Below are 21,653 nucleotides of genomic sequence, written 5' to 3'. Positions count from 1 at the left end.
TCAGACGAAAATATTTTGATTCATGCCATGTTTGTCTCACTCCAACCTCAACTAAATGGAGCCTCAAACAACCTGTAATGTGACCTCTAGGGGGCGGTCAGCACACTTTTTTCAATACTGAACCAACAGTAATAGTGGATTACTATCATTATTTAGATGAAAAGCTGCTTAGCTTAACTACTCATGCCATTTATGCCTACAACTACCAAAGTGCATCCAGCAATGATACAGATCAACTTTAGTGACTCGGCTAAAACCAGAAGTGTAACACCCGATGTTGGGAGGTCAGGCATAAAACATGTTTGATTGCTGCTACACTTTGTCTTTCAGTTCTTGTAAAGAAAGACTGGATGTCTGGGAGTGATAATTAAACTCTGGTAATTCTTAATTCCAAATGCTTAGTAGTACTTTAGATGGCTTTTCAGGTTTAGCACTAAAATAGTTTCAATGGTGTGCAATACCAAGAGGAAAAAAATACAAACAAACACATGGAATGTCACATTTTTGCACTTTGTTCATACGTTAAGTTTGTCAGCAACATATTTTTTACATTGATACAGTGCAAATGCACAATAGCACAACAGACACCATTAAGGATACATACTATTTTTTCAATACAGCAGATTTTGACAATTTGCATGTTTGAATTTTTTTTTCTTTTGCTAGACAGAAATATGCTCTTCCTCCATTTAAGCATTCATTGTCCAACAGACTGGTTTCGTCACTGGTAGGGACACTTTAACACAGCGAAGTGCTTGGAAGTCAATGGCAAGTAATTTTCCAAGTGTGGTCGGCAACTTCTGCAAGGTCATGACAAGTGGTGAAGCAGGGCACTGTCAGCATCTGTTTCCCATCACGGCCAGGAGCGGTGTGGTCAACAGTCAGTCCTATCAGCTCCATTCATACTTTTTTTCTCAATTATGCAGACATTCTAGATGAAATTCAGCCATACTGTAAAGTGGTGCAGATGTTAAACATGTCTACTTTGTCTTGATATGCATATTATATTAAGAAAGAGATAACCTAAGACCTGAGAAAAATATCGCATTTTGCAATGTAAGACAGACGACACAGTGCCGTTCACCCCATCAGCTCACCTCAACCACCAACACTTCAGCTCCATGTACTCACCAGCGATCCAAACTTTTGCTTTGACAGATCTAACCAAAAAAAACACTGACGACAGACAGACAAACAAAAACATACTCAGATGGCCTGTGTTAATGTTAACTCTTCATATGTACCTTCTTTTTTTCAATATACATATATATTTAAATATATATATATATATATACTATATAAGTAAACTTATACTTGTGGTAGATGTAATTTGTTTTTAATCTGGTGATTTTGATCCTTTTGTTATCCTTTATGTTTGGAAAAACTTTTAAATGTGAATTTAAAATGGGGGCTTTTAAACTTCAGGTGGACAGATTGTGATGGCTTCTGATCATGGTGGTGCTGTTTCTATAGCATCCCTCAAGGGAGACAGAACCTTCACTGGGTTTTTTTTTTTGTTTTTTTATTTTGTTTTTTTAAAGACCTGCACATTAGTAATAATGCTCAAGCACAAACACCAACCATTTCATGACCCTCCCACTCCCACTAGACTTCGTGGGCTATATGCCACCTCTCTCACACCTAAACCCATTCATCTCTCAAGACAGTGGTCCCTGCTCTCAATTTCAAACTCCCTTTTTACATTAACTTCCTTCTTTTCATACTTATGGCATTTATTTTTTACTCGCTTTTCTTGGTGGCAGCCATAGCCAATGATTTGGACTTGCCGATGTAGGCTTCAAAGAAGAACTGGACAAAGAGCACAAAGTAGCTGAGGTACATGAGGGAGGACCAAACAATGTTCTGCATGTGGGATGGACACTCCTGGCCCTGCTGCATCCACGAGTACACCAAGTAGTTGACTACGCAGCCCATCAACATCTGTGTGATTTGGGTCAGTGTGATGAACATGGCAAACTTGCGAGACAGCTTGAAACCAGCTGCACGCAGTGCGTAGTAAGAGTACATGACAGCATGGACCAAGTAGTTCATGGTCATGAACCACCCGCCGCCAGCCACCATGTCCTTGTAGGAGTACCAGGAGTAGAGCAGCACAGTAATGTGATGGTACCAGTGGAGAAAGATGAGCTTCTGTTTCCTCAAGACAATGAACAGAGTGTCACCTGCGAATAGGAGAGTGGAAGTTAGGAGTGGATAAGACAGGACGGAGCAGCAGAAAAAGGAACATGGTTATTATTTGTCCAACAAAAAGTAACTGGCTGTGATACAAATCACTCTCAAATATGCAAAGCTGTGTAAAAACACAAAGCTTTAGGCACACACAGAGAAGCACTGAAATGTTTGACAACTTAGGACCCAATAAACTGATAAACACAAATACAAGTGGCAGCAAAAGCAGTTTTTATTATACCATTTATCACCCATAACAAGGCTAAGGCCAATAAGTACTCTACAATAAACAGTTGCGGTAACTGCAAAAGTTAAAAAAAACAGAAAACATGCCCTATTACAACAAAGTACAAAGTAAAGTACTGCTACAAATACAAAACACCGTAATATCAATGCTTCATATCAGTGGTTTCCAGGTTACAAAATGTATTTTTTCTTATGAAAATTTGGGGCTTTTGTTTTCAAATTTATGTATAAATGTAAATGTACACTTACCTACATTTTTATATTTTTACATCAGTCAAAAATATTGCAATATATATATCAGTGAATGTAGTGGCTGAATGACTTTAAATGCACAAGGAACACTAATCCTGCAGTAATTGCAGTATGTTAAACAGTTGGGATTTTAACACAAAGCATGATTAACTCAAGCATAATAGAGACTTTTATTAACCAAGTAAGCTTCCACTAGTCACATATTTACCAAGGTCACACTGACACCGCCATGCTTACTGTCATGTAACCTTCAGACCCCAAGTTCCATTCTAAGCCAGGAAACCAGTCAGTGACAGCACAAAGTACTGTTTTGGTGTTATATTTATACAGCTAGAATTTGCCCTATTATGCACATAATAGGGCATTTGTGGGAATTTCTCTTTTACAATGCAAAATTATGAATTACTTAATCATTCAAACATGATTATTATTTATATTGATTTATTAAGGCTTGCAGCAGCCAGTTTACTACAAATAAACCTGAGTTTACCGTTATAAATTTTATATTATTTTCCACCTGATTTTGCTGCGATAGTTGTAGTGTTAATTCACCTGGAATTACAGATGAAGATGTTGTCCATATGAGTGTGTATTGGCAAAAGTGGATGGCTAAAAGATGTGAGCACGGTGCCAAAAATTTGGCTTCTGACCTTTAGCTCTTAAATGAGTACTCAACTCAAATCCTTAAAGCCAAGCCATACATATTTTTGGTCCTGATAATAGTGGTATTTTGATGAAACAGAGCAGAACTTCATATGTGTCTTGTGTTCGTTTTTAGAATGTGCAATGGGGTTGCAGTGTCTCGAATTTTTAGTGACATATCTAGAGAGACATCCACCCATGACAAAAAGGTCTCTGTCCACCTTCTTATGTTTCCCTAAGCCGCCTGAACCTTCCTGTACCTAGTAGATACAGAAACAACCAAGTCTCCAGTTTCCAGACTTCACAACATGATAGTTTGGACATTAGCCAGACAGAGAGAACATGGCATCTGCCACTCTTTATTCCTGCTGAGAGGAAAAACTGCTCTAGGTTTAGGCTTGAAGATCTGACACTAGGAAGATAAAGATGAGCAAAAATAAAATTGCATTCACACAAAATCTTTAAAAAGAAGCGTACTGGTGGTGGCCAATTGCCAGCCTCCTAGCAGATACACCTATTGTATCAATTTCAAAATTGTAGGTGACTTTCTTCTTCAGTCATCACATTCAGACGATTTTCAGAAACCCTGACCCCTGACCTTAAGACTGAGGTTTCTGGGATTTAAACTCGTCCAAGATTATTAGTAAATACACTTTTAGTATTAGTTTGAAGGAAGTATGCCGCTTGGTTCTTGAGTTATCAAATTCACAAACTTGGGTGTCCATGTTGACCACCTGCCTGACGGGGTGATGACATCATCAGCCTTTTACGGTATTTGCAGCATTGTAGAAAAAAATATGCAAAAGATCATTAAAAAAAATAAATAAATGAAATCGACTTACCCAGCTCTGGTGCTTTACTGAGTACAAAAGCATATGCCCAGAATTTGCTGACAGGCCCGTTGTAGAAGCTCTGGTCACAAACTGACTGTTTTAGCCCTTTCGTCATCAGGATGTACATCATGTAACTCCCAGTACGGATGGCACCAAAAATACTACATGGGGGTGAGGAGGACAGACATATACGGACAATAATTTGTGTTAAAAGTGTGAAAGTGCTTCCCACATTATAGCTAAAATGTTTGTATTTCTAGCACTTTCTACAAGGCTGAGGTTTTCTTACTGTGCACATTGCTACTGTTTCTAGTTGTTGTGAAACGCAGCTACGTTTGACGACTGAAGTCAGTTTATATTAAATAATCATTAAACAAATGTCAACCCTCTTACCTGAATACAGCAAGGGTGAGTGACCACAGCACCAATGGTTTCCTCAACTCAAACTTCTCCCTTTGTTTCATGACATGGCGGCCCCCGAGGATACAGGCAGCATAGAGTGCAGAGAAGAGAAAGGACTTCTTCCTGCAAGCAACAAAAAGAGAAAGCATGACTTACTATACACAGGAAAATATACTGATAGACTGATGTTCAATGCAACAAATTAGGAATGAAGGTTATAAAGTATCACTAAAGTGACCAAAATAGCCAAACGCTAAGTCTTGAAACACCCCTCAGTTCTTTATATTTTGCTCCCAAAGACGTCAGGCGTTCTTGTAAAGCGATCTTGAGCAAAAGGTTTCAGAACTTTCTGACGCTTTTTCAAAGTTTTTCTTAGGACACTGGTTCCTTTTCACTCATTTTCAGTCCACTACTTGTACCTCACTTTTTTTAGATGAATGCTTTTAAAGTCACTTTAAATGGCCTGTATTTATATAGCACTTTACAAGTCCCTAAGGACCCCAAATGCTTTACATATTCAGTCATCCACCCATTCACACACTGGTGATGGCAGCTACATTGTAGCCACAGCCACCCTGGGGCGCACTGACAGAGGCGAGGCTGCCGGACACTGGCGCCAGTAGGCAATGGGTGAAGTGTCTTGCCCAAGGACACAACGACCGAGACTGTCCAAGCCGGGGCTCGAACCAGCAACCTTCCAATTACAAGGCGAACTCCCAACTCTTGAGCCACGATCGCCCTTTAGACTAACTTATGAATCATTCAAGCATAAAACGGCACCTAACTAAGGATTGGCTGCTGTTTTGTCTACACAAAACAGACAATTTAGCATAGAACCTTTTTTAAATTGTATCTGTAGGCACTTTGTTACTAGCAGCCTGCTGTAAAAAAAACTTAATCTGTTCCCATTTCTTTAGCTGAACTCATGGAAAAAAGCCAAAGATAACACAGTTTGACAGTAGTGTTTTTGCACCCACAAGGCAATTCCTTGTTGACCATAACCAGAGTTATTAGCCACACATTTGGCATAGAGAGCTGTATCTCCCTTAAAGATTTTAAAAAGCTAGATAAGTGGAGAAAGAAGTGGCAGGCCTAAAAAGCTATATGCAGCAGATGGACAGTATCTCAAAGTCATGTCCTTGAGAAATAGGAAAGAAATACAGCAAAGATGTGACATAGCCTTCAGTTGATCCATCTACTCTTTGGTGAAAACCCATCAGAAATGGAAGGATGGCTGTCAAAAAGCAACTCTTAAGAAAAGGAAACAGGAAGAAGAGGCTGAGGTCAACACTAGATTCTGATGCACCATATATATGATTGGCAACAGCAATCCAGTGAAAGCATATATTTACTGTATTCCACTGTATGTTTTTCTATCAATCATGGATTGGCTTTCCCAGAGTGTGGGCCTCAACATTCTTCAGATGTAGAACCATCTTGACAGAGAGCAGAAGAAAAGGCAGCCAACATCCAAAGAAGAGCTTTGGAATATCCATCAAGGAGCTTGGACACTATTTGAAGAAATTCCAAAAAATTCCTAAGAGAGGCTTTATTCCACCTTTTATTCCTCAATAAAGGTTTATACAACATATTGACTTTCAAGCTTCTTTTTTTAATATATACACTATATTTTCATGTACGAATGGATTTCAATAAATTGCTCCACTGCTTAAGACTTGCACTCTACTGTAATCCATCAAAGAAGAAACAAACATTATCAAAGAGCAAGCTGGCAAGCTTCATCCTTAGATACTATGAGGGAAAAAAACTGACATTTTAAATGAAAGCAGCATTTCTGTGCAATTTATTCCACCACAATCATTTCTAACAATGTAATTGTTCTATGCACAGACGTTCTTCTTCCAGCACTGCTTCATAATGTACACAAGACACGTTTTACATAATAAAGTGACTTCACATGCAATGCCTGAAGCAATGATTTAATGATCAGAGTCCAGTTCCAACTGCCATTTAATACTTTGCTGCACGTTAATTGTTATTGCTGGAATTCAGTTTCAGCTCCTCCCATCCTGTGATCTAAATTTGTGTTAATTGAATTGTCAGTGAAACACCACCTGGCTCAACTGAATCTAAAGAAAAGCATTTGTCAGTGCTCAGCACAATTACAAGGTGCAGGTAGTCTGACTTGACAGACTGGATGCTGAATAGGGCCGAAAAACACTAAACCAGCACTGTCGAAAAACGATCTGCTCTATTGGACAGAGAGCAGAGTAACGGTTTCGAGCAGCATAGCCAAGAAAATAAACCCCCAGGAAACCTTCAGGAAAATAAACCTTATGAGAGTAAGTTAGTAGGTTCCAGTTCGTCAGGCATCAGACCTACAGCAGGGTAGCCAGAAGTAGATATATGTATGTAACGGCAGGGTGATACTGGAAAAAAGAAATATCAGCAGCAGCAACCTTGGAAACATTAAAACAAAACAAAAAAACATTGTGTTTGCTGTCAAGAGGACAGTGCACAGCAACTAGGAATGAGGCATTCTTGGAGCTTGACCAATAGCTCTGGGATTAATTAGCTGAGTAAAAGTAGCCCAAGGAGTGATGTTACACTTCAGTGAGGTTTGTGCTGTTATTTAGAGGTTATTCAAAGACAACAACATGATGCTGACTTTTTTAAAGCCCTAGGTATTTAGTGCTTTATTATACAAAATGAAAATAAGGCCTCTAAACAGAATTGCCAATTGAATTGTGATATATGATATACAAGCACAGGAGTACTACATCAGGCATTTTTTGCAGTTTATTCTTTAAAAGCATATCATGCAATTTATTTCAGTTTTCCATGGGATGGGGGTTCACACTGATGTAGACGTCCCAAAAACGCATGTTTTAAACATGATATAGTTGGCTTTAAAGGGTTAAGACTTACATTGCTAACACTGCTGAACATTTCTCACAGAGCCCACACATGTGCAACCTTGTACACAGTGAACAAACCTGTTCTGCTGCCTTAGCAGATGACAATCTCGACAACAGCGCTAAAATTTGCTGATCAAGAATGTAGCCACACAAAAAGGCGTAATTTATTTTCTTTTTAAAAAAAAATGTAAAAGGCTATGTGACAATAATCAGTTAAATCTTTAATTCCATGACATCAGTTTCTCAAAAATGAACTTCAAGAATGAACTTGATGCTAACTTTGGGATCCCACTTTGTAATTTCATTACAGGAGGGTTGTGTAAGACGGTCAGTCAGGTTAAGGTGTATGTCAGTAGATGGTTATGGGTCAACCAATGCTAGAAGATTAAAAAAAAAAAAAGTAGTGCTGCTGATGCCCTTTGTCTTTTCAAACTGAATAAATGAATACTTTTACCATCACATAGTATATCAACTCTTTATTTTCCATCTTTCAACAAAGGATCTGTTTTTGCAGGAGACCATAAAATGCTTGAGACCACCTCTGAAGAACAAAGGACAAACCTGTCAAAGTCAAATTCAGCTGCATTTACTGAATGACAACAGGGTTGGACTGCAGAATGACATCACTGTTTTTCAACTACACAGGAAGGAGGGGGGAACAGAGCAACACACAATACAGTGCCCTATATAATGTGGAGTGGCTGGAGGGGATTGCAAAGGAGAAACAATCTCAGTATTACCCTTTGGTTTACTGCCATTCAAGGTTAAAGGTCAAAGGGTAGCATGATGAACATAGTCTAAGCTGTGATTTCATAGGTGGCCGTGGCTCAGGTGGTAGAGCAGATCAGCTACCGATCGGAAGGTCGGTTGGCTTCCCCAGTCTGCATGTCAAGTATCCTTGGGAAAGATACTAACCTCAAATTGCCCTCCGATGCGTTCATCGGAGTGTGAATGCGTGTGAATGCAGGTTAGTTTGCACTTGTGTATTGTGTATAGAAGTGCTTGTACGAGTGGGTGTGAATGGGTGAATGAGGCATGTATAGAGTGCTTTGAGTACTCCAGGAGAGTAGAAAAGCGCTATATAAGAATCAGTCCATATATAGAACTCCTTATGAGTACAATGAAATCATCTAAAGATGGGGCAAAATAAGTTGCATTTACCCTTCAGTGTCCAAGCCTCGCTTGTTCTAGTAGGGCCATTCGTTTTTGAAGGTTATCAAATTAGATGTCATGTTATAAAGGAATATATTGAGTTAAAGTAATGTGCCTTGAGCTACCCCTCATTTTTTTTTATATTGTACTTCCTAGAAGCCAGGCTTTCTGGTATTTTTTTAAAAGAGGTCTCGAGCACTAATTCGCTAGGTTCTCCCTTTTTCTGTAAACACTGGCTTATTATTCACAACTTCTCAGTCCTTATCCCTGAGCATTTTCTTAAAAAACATTGATAACGGACGAACACTATGTAAAAGTCATGTCCTTTAGAGATACAAAAATTAAAAAGTAAACAAATAAATAAAGATACATCAGATGCATCTGGCTTTTCAGTTGTTCCATCTACTATTTGTTGAAGGCTTATTGGAAATAGTCTTGGTGAAAGGGTGGCTGTCAAGGAGCCTTACAGAAGGGAAATGGGGAGGAAAGGTGAAAAATCAGCAGCTTATGGAGTGATTACTGCACATTTGAAATTTTTGGTTTCAAAGACTATTGAATTTTCAAAAAACAAACAAAAAATATGTTATGATGTACAGAGAAGCTTAGGAGAGAGGTACAAAAGTGAGTTTCTACAACCACATGGATGGTGGAGATTCTGTCATAATTTGGGGGCTGCATTTCAGCTAGTGGTGTCAGAATCTGGCATGCATCATCATCTGGAAAGCGTCTCATCACTTTTCAGTGTCACACTGATAACAAACACACTGCCTATTTTCCTAGCATTATACAAAGAAATAAGGAGTGGCTCACTGCTGGCATAGTACTGCAGTTTGCTTGTGCTACTGATACAAAATATTTTTTACATTTATTTGTAATTACCATGTCTATCATCAGTGGTCACAGTTTGGCAAAGGTTACACAGATTTTATTTTAAATAGTCTTTTGTCATCTATTAAGTAAAAAGTCCATTAAAAATAGTCATTTAAAAGCATTAAAACACAAAGCACTTGACATCATGTGACATTTTAATTACCGTAATTGTCGGGCTATAAGCCGCTACTTTTTGCACAAGCTTTGAACCCTGCGGGCTTTTAGTCAGGTTCATTTTCAGTTTATTCTCTCATAAATTTTGATTACTCCAGAGACTCGATTCTGTTTGCTTGCTGGAGATTAGGGGTGGGCGATATAAACGATATACGATAGAAACGATATAAATTTGGCCAACGATAGAGATTTTGACTATACCGCTCTATCGCGATAGCGCATGTTGATGATGTCATCAAACTGCGCCTGTTTTGGTCGAAAGCATCGCAGCCGCTACAACCATTATCATCTGAAAATTATGCCGGGCGACAGTCACAGCAAAGAGATGAAGCACTTTTGAAATATGGGGAAAGCCAAAAACTGCGCTTCCTCCACTTCTGTAACATTGATTCATTAATGTTGAATTCTCTCGCAGCTGCTCTATTCCCATGTTGTTGCAGTATATTAATAACTAACCTCATATTGTGGATGAATGATCTCAGTTGTTCTCCTGACTGAAGTTTGGCCCGTGTATAGTATCCTGCTATGCGATTGCATTTGTCCCTGACCACCAGAATCCGTCACGTTAACTTTTATCGAGTGGAAGGAAAGTTGGCGTTCATCCTCCAGCTTCACTGTGCATCAAAACATTTTTAACAGATTTCTGCACGCCCAAATCGGTTCGAGGTCAGTAAGCACAACCAGAATTCATACATAAGGCACACTCGATTTTTGAGAAAATTAAAGGATTTTAAGTGTGCTTTATAGTGTGGAAAATACGTTATACAGAAGAAAAGAATATATCGCGATATATATCATTACCGCACATGCTTCAAATTATATCGCGATATGGATTTTAGGCCATATCGCCCAGCCCTACTGGACATATCGTTTTCAGGGGGAGAAATGTTTGACTCTTATCATCCCCACAGGGAATCAGAATGACATCATTACAAAAAGGCCCTGAGTAAGTGTGGTTATCCCAGCTGGACATTTGTCAAAGCTGGGAAAGCACCTACAGAATGCTCCAGGCGATCCAGGAGAGAAGAAAGACAACTGCTGTCTAAATGAAAACCTTTAACAGAACAGCTGAGACGCATTTTGTCAAAACACAGTGTCTGTAGCTTTCAAACCCCACAACACACTATGCCAACAATTGGTCCACCTGACGGATCGGATCCTCTTGCACAAACAGAATAATATAGTGTATGTGGTGAAGTGCCAGGAAGATTGCTGTGAATTACACATCGGGGAAACCAAACCACTTCTGGATAAGCAGATGGCACAACACAGAAGAGCTACCTCATCATCACTCTTTCAATGACGATGGTATGCACATCCTGACAAAAAGCAACACTGGTTTGAGTGGGGAGTCAAGGAGGCCATTTACAACCATCTCTAAGGATATATGTTTCACCATCTTACAGTACTGTGATTACAGCCTTTCCCCCAACTGTAATGGTAATGCTCAGACATTTCCATTGATCAGTGGTAATGAGAATTTGCATAATAATGATAATGACTGATTGCAAGGCCCATTGGTAGTCATTGGTGGTAGTTTTGGTCAATATGAAAAAATATTGTTTATAAGGTTGGGAAAAGCTGCAGTCACGCATCCTGTCACTCCATTGATGGTTGCAAACATGTTTCAAAAGCAAAATGCAGATTTTCTTGGTTCATTAATGTTAAATGTGAAATGCAAAATTAAAATTTTTGAAAAGAGTGAGAACAAAGATTTAGTAATGATTCTTCCTCCTAACCAAAACCCACTGCACTCTTTCTCTGTTCTTCGCGCTCTCTTTCAACCAGCAGGTGACAAATATAGCACTAGCATGCAACTTTTTCAGTAAATGTGTTGCCACGCTTGAATGAAGACATAAGGGATGCTTGGCAATGCTCACAATGCCATCTATATACCACCTAAATATAAAGTATTGAAATCCACACAACACAAATTTCAAACAGGATAATCACTTACTTAAACCAAGGTGTACTTTGTTTTAATAACTTCAAGCCAACAAACAAGTTACATTTTGAAAATAAATTTAGAGCCTAAGGACCAACTATTGCAACAGATTACTTCATCATCAGCAAAGAATATTACATTTTATCTATTTATTTTTAATAATTCATTAAATTTATATTTAGCTTATATTTGTTTTGGCTCAAACACCAGTATGATGACCAAGAAGTCTACTGCATAATAATTTAGTTTGTAAACACTAAAGAACAATTATACTCTGTGGGACAGACATGGGCTGCTGGAGACAACACAACAAAGTAGTAGCCATAGTGTTAGATCTTCAAAATCTGACTGAAGTCCACCTTAAGGGTGCATGCACAGTTGGTGCTCTGTAGTCTCCACTAACACGTCCACACTGTCACAAATAGCGATCAGAGACAGTCAGGTGATGTTCACTCAGAGCCTCGCACTGACCATGTGATGATGAAACTTACATAGAAACTACAGTAGCCTCATGATGATTGTCCACGTCCAGTACACTGGCAAATCATAGGCACCCACTGAGAGTCCATCCACAAGTAGATCGCATCTGTTGGAGGCAGTATTCAAAGTATGTGGTTCAACCTGTTTGTGGGCAACTCTTTCATCATTTTTAGTCCTTCAGCCAGCTGCAAAGTCCTACATTCAAAGACCCAGTATTATCAACAATCAAGTGTCCACTGCAGTCACCATTTGTGATTTTCATTTCTTAATCTTTGGAGTCATTATCTTTGCTGTCCCTGCTCTCTTGTCCAACAATCAGCATTCGACCTACACAGTGTCATCCACATTTGCATAGGCTGAAAACCTCTGTTCATAGGCTCTCCATAAGCAAATTCCTATACAAATGATCACAACGGCAGTACCATAAAACAAGCCCAGCACTACCCTTTAACAGATGGCCAAATGTTAGCTGAATAAGAAAATTCTTATTTTGCCAAAATGTGATTACTGCAGGGAAAAAAAAAAAAAATCTAAATAGCCTAATGTTAGCCATGTAGCACAGCTACTCACCCTCACATTAGAACCTGTCATGAGTGATTTGTTACTGCTTTCGCTCGTGTTTTTAAGACCTGACTCACTTTGTGCATGTGCTTGTAAAGATTATATATTTTAAGACTCCTTATTACAGTTTTCTGTTCAGTTCTCTCTTAAGTTTCCTCAGTCCTCGAAGTACGTCATAATGCCTCCCAAAATACAATTTAATAAATAAATTAAGATAGTAAACTGCACAAGGTTAAAAACTACATGTGCAATATATTAAAGGGTTGTGGCAAATGGCCTGACTCTGCTGTTTGCCAAAGTGGGCCGAGGCAGCACAAATAAAAAACTACAAAGTCAGAGCTCTTTTGGGAAGGATCAGCATGAAGCAGTAACAGAATCAGCAGAGATTTCTTTCTTGCAGCAAGACTGGCAGCTGCATTCATCTAAATGACCACAAGAAGCACTAGCTTAGTGGTAAAAAACATTAAAATAAGGTGAAATCTATGACTGCAAAGCCAGCTCTCTATGTAAAACTGTGCACACTGAGTGCAGTCTACGAGAGCTGCTCAGTCAAATCAGGAAAGCGTCACACTCCCTCTCCCTCTGGTGCGTAACCATTATTACAGATTCAGATGCCGGGCCTCCAAATGATGAACAAAAGTTTAAAAAGGGAATTTATTTTTGAGAGAATACTGATGATGGAGCCAACAAAGCACAGCTCCAGAGATGTCCTCTGACACTACAGTCTCACAATATTATCACCACCATAAAGGTTCAAATAAAAATAGTCTTTTAGCTTGTAAAAGTTGAGTAGTCTAACTTCAAACATGACAAACGAAGAGCCAAGCCATCCAGCCCCAATTACAGTTTTATAGCAAACAATTCGTTCTAGACATCAAGTTGAAGTATGCCAGCATATCCTACCACCTTATGGTTTTGGTTAACCTATGTACTAACTTCTTAAGTACATTGCACATTATAATAAGAATGTTGATCCCATTGGCCATCCCCTCCCCCACTGACAGTGTCGTATAAAGCTGCTGGATAACCTGCTGTGAAACTTGGATCTGTATTAGCTTGTCCAGGAGATTTCATGTCTTATGTAATCCTGTGCTTGCAGTCTGAGGATGAGTCTGCATGCCTGTGACACTGAGCTGGTGTCTAACTGTGTGTGCGTATGCTATGTCACAAAGACATATACAACTATATACACAGCAGAACTGCGTATCTGTGCGCACACTTGCAATATTTTAGTTTAGTTCAGGACAGTTAACTCCTTGGCACTTTCTGTATCCTATAGACAGTAAAAGGAGTAACTTCGCCAAGTTACTTTAAGGAGTTTGTGCTGGAAGTATTAACATTTGTTGTGCAATAATTGACATTATCACACAACAATCACGCTGAAGCTGTGATTGTCATTACATAATTGACAAAAGTTGTAGGATTTATTAATTATTAAGTAGCAGTGATTTGTTTTTTAAAAGAAAGGATGGCTTTCAACCTTTAGTCTGAGAATTGCATCACCAGTATGTTATCTATGTGCCCAAACTTTGTTTTCATTGGAACGCACATCATCAAGTACAACGTGAAAAAGACACACTCTTGTAACTACAGTGAGAAGAAATGTGGTCCAACTGCATTCATTCCATATTGACTCATGTATGCAACTACTCAAGAAAAGCTGCAATTCACCAGAGGAAATGGGAAACAAAAAGTCCACCGACTAAAAACAAATGTTAGTGCCGTTTTGAAAAGATTTTCCAAACGATTGTAAAAAGTAAAAAACTGAAAACTCTGTAGAAATATATTTTTGTGTTAGTGGTTTATAATTTGGGCTTAATGTGTTATTTCCTAAATGTACATTTTAACCAAAGGTATCCATTATAAGGACAAAAAGCACTGGGCCACCTACATATTACACCTACAGAAGCTGGTGATTTACATGGCCACACTAACAGAGGGTCTGTTGAAGAAATAACAAGGCAGTCAGTTGGGTTGATCTCACCCATACCAATGTTCAGTCTTTGCATTTCTAGCTTGAACAAAATAAGGTAATAAATTAGGGTAATTTATTTTCACAGGCTTGCAAAGTCACACATACACACTAACACAAAACAGCTGTAATATGAACTGCTTTTGCTTGCATTAAAGAGTTTTACTGGCAGCCTAATAAAAACTGAAAGTGTAACAAAACTGCAGCAACACCCCAGGCAGACATCAGTTCCCGAGGAGCCAGCGCATGTCTCTACCTCGCCTCATCAGTGGTGAGAAGAAAACAGGCCGAACAAACATCAAGCCTGAAGCATATTCTTGTTTAACATGGTCAAGAATGATTAGCATCACCATGTGCTGCTCTTGTTACAAAGGCAGCAGCATCCATTTACTTATAGCTACGGATCCAATTCCGGAAACAGGAAATCATCTAAAAAACACAAAAAAGTGTGTCTAATACCTAAAAATAATTTCTTGAATAAAAATACTGAATTGGTTTTCAAAAAGGATCTCTCTCACGTCGTCTGCGCTGCTTTGAATCATGAATCTTTTTAAAAGTTGCATAAGAGAATGCACACAAATGCACATATTATTTTTCAAGAGAAAAATTAAAACAAGCTAGTTAACATTTCAAGCACTTTAACTTTAGTTGTTGAGGTGGTTGCCCAAGTACAATTGCTAAATCATTTTTGAATTTTTATGATTATTTTCACAGATTTTCAGCATAATAAATGAACTTTTTAGTGTAGTCCCTCGCTCATATTTTAAAGGTTGACTCACTACTAATCCCAGATCTTTCTCCTCATTTTGGTCGGACCAACCAACTTGCGAGTCATAGTAATATCTTTTCAAAAGAGCATCTCATCCTATCAAACACTGTCCAACTGCACCTTCTTGGACTGTAGTTGCTCAAGCATATGTGCATACTCTACTCAATACAAGTAAAAGTTTAAATCTATGGGAAATGCCACTATGCACTAACCACTGATGCAACATAATTTTTTAATCCAGTCCATCTACTGGTCTCATCTGTACAATAATAGGGCATGAGAACTCCGAAACAATGGAGAAGGCTGCACTTGGACTGAATAAGTAATATGAAACTGTGATGGAAGACCGCTATCTCCCCAACTTATCGAGTTCCAGAAACATGATCTTCAAGATTAGTCAGTGAGCCAGGATACTTCTGAATTGAAAGGCAAATGGTTAGCTAAAAAGAAGCAATGCTACTGTCAAAAGTAATATTCATAAACATTTCATGAAGGCAGAGTCTAAACATTATTATTTTACTCTAAAAGTTTATAAAGCAACAGCAAATGAAGCAAATTTTAGAAGAAATATTAACAGTCAGACCACACACAAAATTTTCATTATTCATTCCCTGCAGTATTCTACGACTGTGCAGCCCGTGTTATCAGTCCAAAGCAAAATCACCAGAGATCCATCAAAAGAGCAAGAGACCCATGGGGATGCTATCCACACAAGGGGATTTTCAAAAAATAGAACATAAGGTTCTAAACAATCTGCATGCTAATGAGAAATGATGACGTTTGTGGAAGTGCAGACTGAGTCAGCAGGTTGAAGGTGTGTGTATAACACTGAATAATAACAACGTGTCTTTTATGGATAGTAAGGAACACTGCAAGCTTAACATACATCAGGCAATATTGAAATGGAGCAGATTTTATCCATTGCACTGGATCACATCTGAGGTTTTAATATATTTAGGAAGATAAGTTTTCATTTGAAGTGATGACAAACCAGTTCAGTCACCAGATGTAATAACCAAAGACTGCAGTCCAGATATTACCACATTAGACTGGACGTGCTATCACCTATCAAAATGAGAGAAGTGCTTGTTTATTCATTTCAAACCAAAATTTGAGCTGCAACAACAAATACACAAACCCATGCATGTGTTTTTAAACTGACTTTATTCAAAACAGTAACATGATGCACATGTCATGCTAAACAATTTTATATCAAAGACAAGTTTGCAAAGTTATGTTAATAAATGCACTATATGTGCAATTACAGTCAGGCATTGCATGAGGTTTACTGTGTGTTAAGTGATTATGTGTTGAAATGGGTTGTGAAGGGCCAAGGAACTGAAATGAAGAAAAAACTTCTCATATTAATATGATCTAGCTGACGAGTGCATCTGACTTCAACTGACTCAGGTCCCAGGAGAAACATGCTGCTGAGACTTCCGAGGTAAATGGAAGTCATTATCTTGGGGTTTTTTCAATTTTAAACTGGTTTTCCAATTTCCTAGTGTGACTTAATCACAATTAAATGTGGGTTGTGCACCACAATTTCCTTGCCAAAGTCAAATCAGACAATCTTTTGCCACAAGATTGAAGTGGAGAAAAAATGAAAACACCCTGCCCCTACAATATTTAGGTTTATATTGTACTGAATACATTTTGTTGTCAAAAAGGCAAGATGCTGATGTTATCACACAGTATTTAGTTCTTCCTCCTCTTCTTAGTTCTTCAACCGACTCTTTGACCTTTCTTATACAATACTGAGCTGTCTCCTGTCAGTGTCCAACAAAGACATTAGATCAGGGCACCAGTCTCCATTCATCCCTGCAGAACAATGACATACACACAGTATATAACAATGTACACTTATGTCTTGTCTTGTTTTAAACAGAGGGGTTACTTTAGCTGGGACTTGGCTGAACATGAAACAAGAAAAATAAACTTGTGCATATTTAACATCAAATAATACAAACTGAAACAGGCAACACTGACCACACTAGAAATAATACATAATATCTGATAGCCAAAGAACAGGATTCATGGTTCAGTTAACATACATTTTGCTTGAAATGTAAATGACCGTCATGACTAAAGCTGATGCTTTCCTATATTCAACAATGAGAATACAGTACATGGAAATATTAGGGGAAAAATGTAACAACAGTGTAACATATATAATTATTTCTGATTAAAGATATATTTGGTTTTGACTAATAGAATAGTTTTAGAGCTGTTTGTTTTTCCAGCTTATCATCATCAACACTATTACATAACTATGTTCAACAGTCACAGTCTAATGGTGTTAACTTCAGGGCCAATTGCATGCTTTATCAATGACTCCTCTGTCATGCACACATGCTTTTATATAACTCGCGTGTCTACTCTATAGCCAGTTAAATGCAATGTAAAATAAACATTTATCGTGATTTCCAAAGATAAATATCAGATACATATGTTATATGATAAATATATGATCTGCCTTACCTTCAGAGTCTGAATTATTCCCTGGCACATCCATCAAAAGGGATCCTCCTGTTCTTCTAGTCAAACAAGACTGTAAACAGCCAAGCCAGAGATCTGTGTGCAATTCTTGACACTTGGCCTTGTTAATGGTTTGCAGGATAAATACACAAAATAAATACATAAACGCAAACTGTGCAAATTAGATTAAAGTTATTGTGTGGTGGTTTAAGTACTGCACTGAGCTAACCATTAAACAGAGGCATTTTTTTTCTTCTAAGGCACATGCTTTCATAAGAGCTCCTTATGTCTCACCCTTAAGCCATAAAAACACGTCACCCTTTATTACGTTCCTAATGTCAACTCATAAACTTATACAGTCCCTTTTTTCATAGTTGTTGTCTCTATTAGCCATGTGCACTGGCCCTGTCTGACATCTTCCACTACAGGAATAGCAGAGAGAGGTCATCACAGATCAGCTGCAACCTGATTGGCTAATTCTCTGTCAGCAGACATCAGAAGATGAACGTTATTGGTTGGTTGTCAGTACTAGGGTATGGACAGCTCCTACACATTACTCCCATGTGGTCTCTCACTCACTCTCTCTCACTCTGTCTCTTTCTCTCTCTCTCACACTCACACACACACGTTTAATTTTACTGAATAAGACTGATATATACTATAACTCATTCCAAGCACTCAAGGAAAATATGCTTTAAAAACAATCTGCCTTTTATCAGGCAGTTGAAACAGATGAAGCTAGACAAATACCTCTTACTTTCTGTGTGCTGCCTTCTAAAAACCCACTACCAGTGAATGAAGCTCATACTAACTTTACCCATGAATCATTTTGTTTTGCTTGGAACCATTTCTTGCTCAACCTGGCGTGAACCTGGACAAAAATAACCCTCTATTAATTCATGCAAAAGCTGGGTGGACGGACCAGTACATGACCCACGATTGTAATGCATGACTGCACACAATCATGAAGAATATTTACTCATCCGTTAGTAGCAACAGGGAAATTTCAGCCTGGAGTAATGTTACAGATTGTGCAAAGCGTAGCAGACACCACCCTAAGTAAACAATGAGGCATTTTAAATATTGACGCTTCTTATCAATGCACAACGATGCCAGAAGGTGACTTCAGCTTTAATTTGCAGCATCTTGTACTAGTACGGGGTATTTTGAGGACAAGCCACCTCACTCTTATTTTGAAGAAGAAAACAAATTGCGACTTCCTGTTTCATATTTTCGCCATTCTCTGGACTGTTGGTCAGGCTGCTGTTATAGTGACCCTCAAGAATATTCAGCTGCCTTCCACGAAAGGATCTCATCCTGCTTTCTCATATATACTCCATCCACACCACCTTGGACAGCTGTTGGGAGAATAGTCCTTCTGTTCTGTAGATCAGCTGCAACTTGAAAGGCCACTAACAGAATCTGCAGCATGTGGAGAACTGCTAATTCAGTTGCTTAACATCACTCAGATGTTTGTTTTGCCTTTTTTTCCCCCCTAACAAGGTACTTAAAAATGAAATGTCTGTAAAAGGTCAACTTATACACTCTATTGTGAAAAATAGTTTTAAAAAAACTGCATGCTTACGGCTAGAGGAAGAAAACACATTTGATTTGTGGGAAGCTGTGATTCATCAGTGACTCCAATTAGTACTGTTAAAAAAGGCTTTTGCTGCAAGTTAGTCTCTTATATTTTGTGTAGCAATTAATTTTTAGGTTCATTGGGATTTCATATTCTTTCATTTGGAAAGGCATCTTATTTAGAGCTAACAGAACTGGGTTATTACTCAATCAATCAATAAAATAAGAATAAAATATCAACAATTTTGATAGGTTAATAATAGTTCCAGCCATTTTGTTTAAAGTAGAGCTCCAAACACTTTCTCTTTTCATTTACATAGGAAATGTATTGGACCAAGCATGCCATTAGACCCCTTAGAGTCTGGGGGCTTGTGATGACAGTTTTTAATCATTTTATACTCCATTGATTGAAAACAATCAATATATGACTCATAATGAAAAATAAACTGTTTTAAAACACAGAACAAATAATTACTAAATTAATAACAAATATCTCTATTTTAAAGGACAAAAATAAACCATGACTGCTGCCCACTCTTGATCAAAGAAAATCAGTCAATCAGTGGATAAAAACATACTGGCCCAGTGAGTGGATGGCGGTACGACAGCTGGAGGAATGGATGACCTTTATAATACTATCGCGGCAGTGATGCCGGGAGAATAAATCACAAGAATTCAAGGACAAATCCTGCTCATGAAAGATGCACAATGCAACAGTGGAAGAGCATGTAGCATCCAATGAGAGCAGACAGACTGAAATGTGGCAGAGCGGCGTTTTCGCATGCGGCTGAAGGCCTGCATGAATTTGTTAATTTTATGAAGCACAGTCAGAAATTCGCGGATGATGACAAAGAGGCTGATGTAAGAGGATACGGCTAGGTTTAATCCCGGTAAACGAGGTGGATGTATGTTCCACGCTACAGGCTCCAACACACATTTAGCGCGAGCACGGCGCGTTGAATGTGCTGTAGAAAAACCGTTCATTGCTATATATGGGATTATAAACGGGGCGCTAACGTTACAGTGTAGCCTTACCAGTTCTCCTGCATCCATCGGATAGCTTCGTCCTCGTTGAACTGTCTCTCGAATTCGTACTCTTGCAAAGCTAGCACCGACATGCTCACTGCACTGTGTTTCTTTTCACACCGCTGAAACAAGACGATACCCGGCTGAGGTGTTTCTCTCTAGTCTGTTTCCTCGCAGCCCCTGACTCGCATCGCTCGCGCCAATGTCCTGACCTCGCGGTTGTACGCGTCACTGCGCGAGCAGCTCGCCAGTCACAGCACCTTCCTCCTCCACCGGCTACCGAGCCGACGCCCTCTTCCTGAAGGAGGGTGACTTCAGGGTCCTAAAGCCGTCATATTGCTCCCTTGAAAGTTCAATTTGATGCCTTCATATTTTATTCTATGGTCATTGTCAATAAATAAGAACACAGAACATATGGGTAATATTGAAGCCCAGTTTATAGGATTATATTGTGTCTTGTGTAAGCAGTCTTGTGCTTCTTTTCGTCAAATCTTTGTCATAGCAAACATTTTCATTTTGTTTAAAATTAAACATTATTTTATATTCAATGACATTTTTATTACTTTAGCATGAATGACGTGTCACTTTATTCTGCAATAACTAGGTCAGTAGCTGTTTCCCAACATTTAGAAAGGCTTTTGTAATAGCTGCCTTATCTGCTTATCCAGGTACAAGCAATTTCTATATCTGGTAAGGTAAATAGGTGGGGTTATGGGGTGAGCGATCTTAGTAGTAGAACTCTCACCTAGAAACAACAAAGCTGATACTTTCGCATGGAAGTTATACAGTTTCATCACTGATATGCAAACTGTGCTCTTTCACATGCTTTAGATAGTGTGCTGATGATATTGCAGTTGTACTTGGACTTTTAGCACATTCATCCATGGTCCCATAGAGAAGATGGCAAATTCCCCACTACTTATGAAACATTTTTAAGTTACTGGGGAATTTGCAATTGAACTGCTTCTTTCTGGTGAGATTGGCCAATTTATTATCATTCTGTTCAAGAAAATGATTTGGTTGAAAGTTTATTTTAAAAAAGTTTACCATTTGTTCTTTCATGAATACAAACAATTCTGTAAGAATTTTTGAATTGTGTGGAAGAAAAATTGTACTAAAGGTTTTGTACAGACAAATTCAGCAAGTTGAATGTGATTCATTGGTTTCTAAAAGCAGTGCATCACATCAAACATACAATTTTACA

General features: G+C 38.5%; 1 protein-coding gene across 1 annotated transcript; it reads right to left on the bottom strand.

The window, feature by feature from the left end:
• Positions 1-496: 496 nt before the first annotated feature.
• On the bottom strand, positions 497-20,730 carry elovl6 (ELOVL fatty acid elongase 6). Its single transcript, XM_006798847.3, has 4 exons — positions 20,459-20,730; positions 4,557-4,688; positions 4,173-4,324; positions 497-2,183 (listed from the first exon to the last, which is right to left on the bottom strand). Exons 1-4 carry the CDS (start codon positions 20,539-20,541, stop codon positions 1,741-1,743), a joined length of 810 nt encoding a protein of 269 aa, XP_006798910.1. The 5' UTR covers positions 20,542-20,730; the 3' UTR covers positions 497-1,740.
• Positions 20,731-21,653: the final 923 nt, after the last annotated feature.

The sequence above is a fragment of the Neolamprologus brichardi genome, chromosome 2 (assembly GCF_056152115.1).
Source record: "Neolamprologus brichardi isolate AB-2024 chromosome 2, ASM5615211v1, whole genome shotgun sequence".
Taxonomy (NCBI): domain Eukaryota; kingdom Metazoa; phylum Chordata; class Actinopteri; order Cichliformes; family Cichlidae; genus Neolamprologus; species Neolamprologus brichardi.
This window is presented reverse-complemented; position numbering and strand designations above follow the sequence as displayed.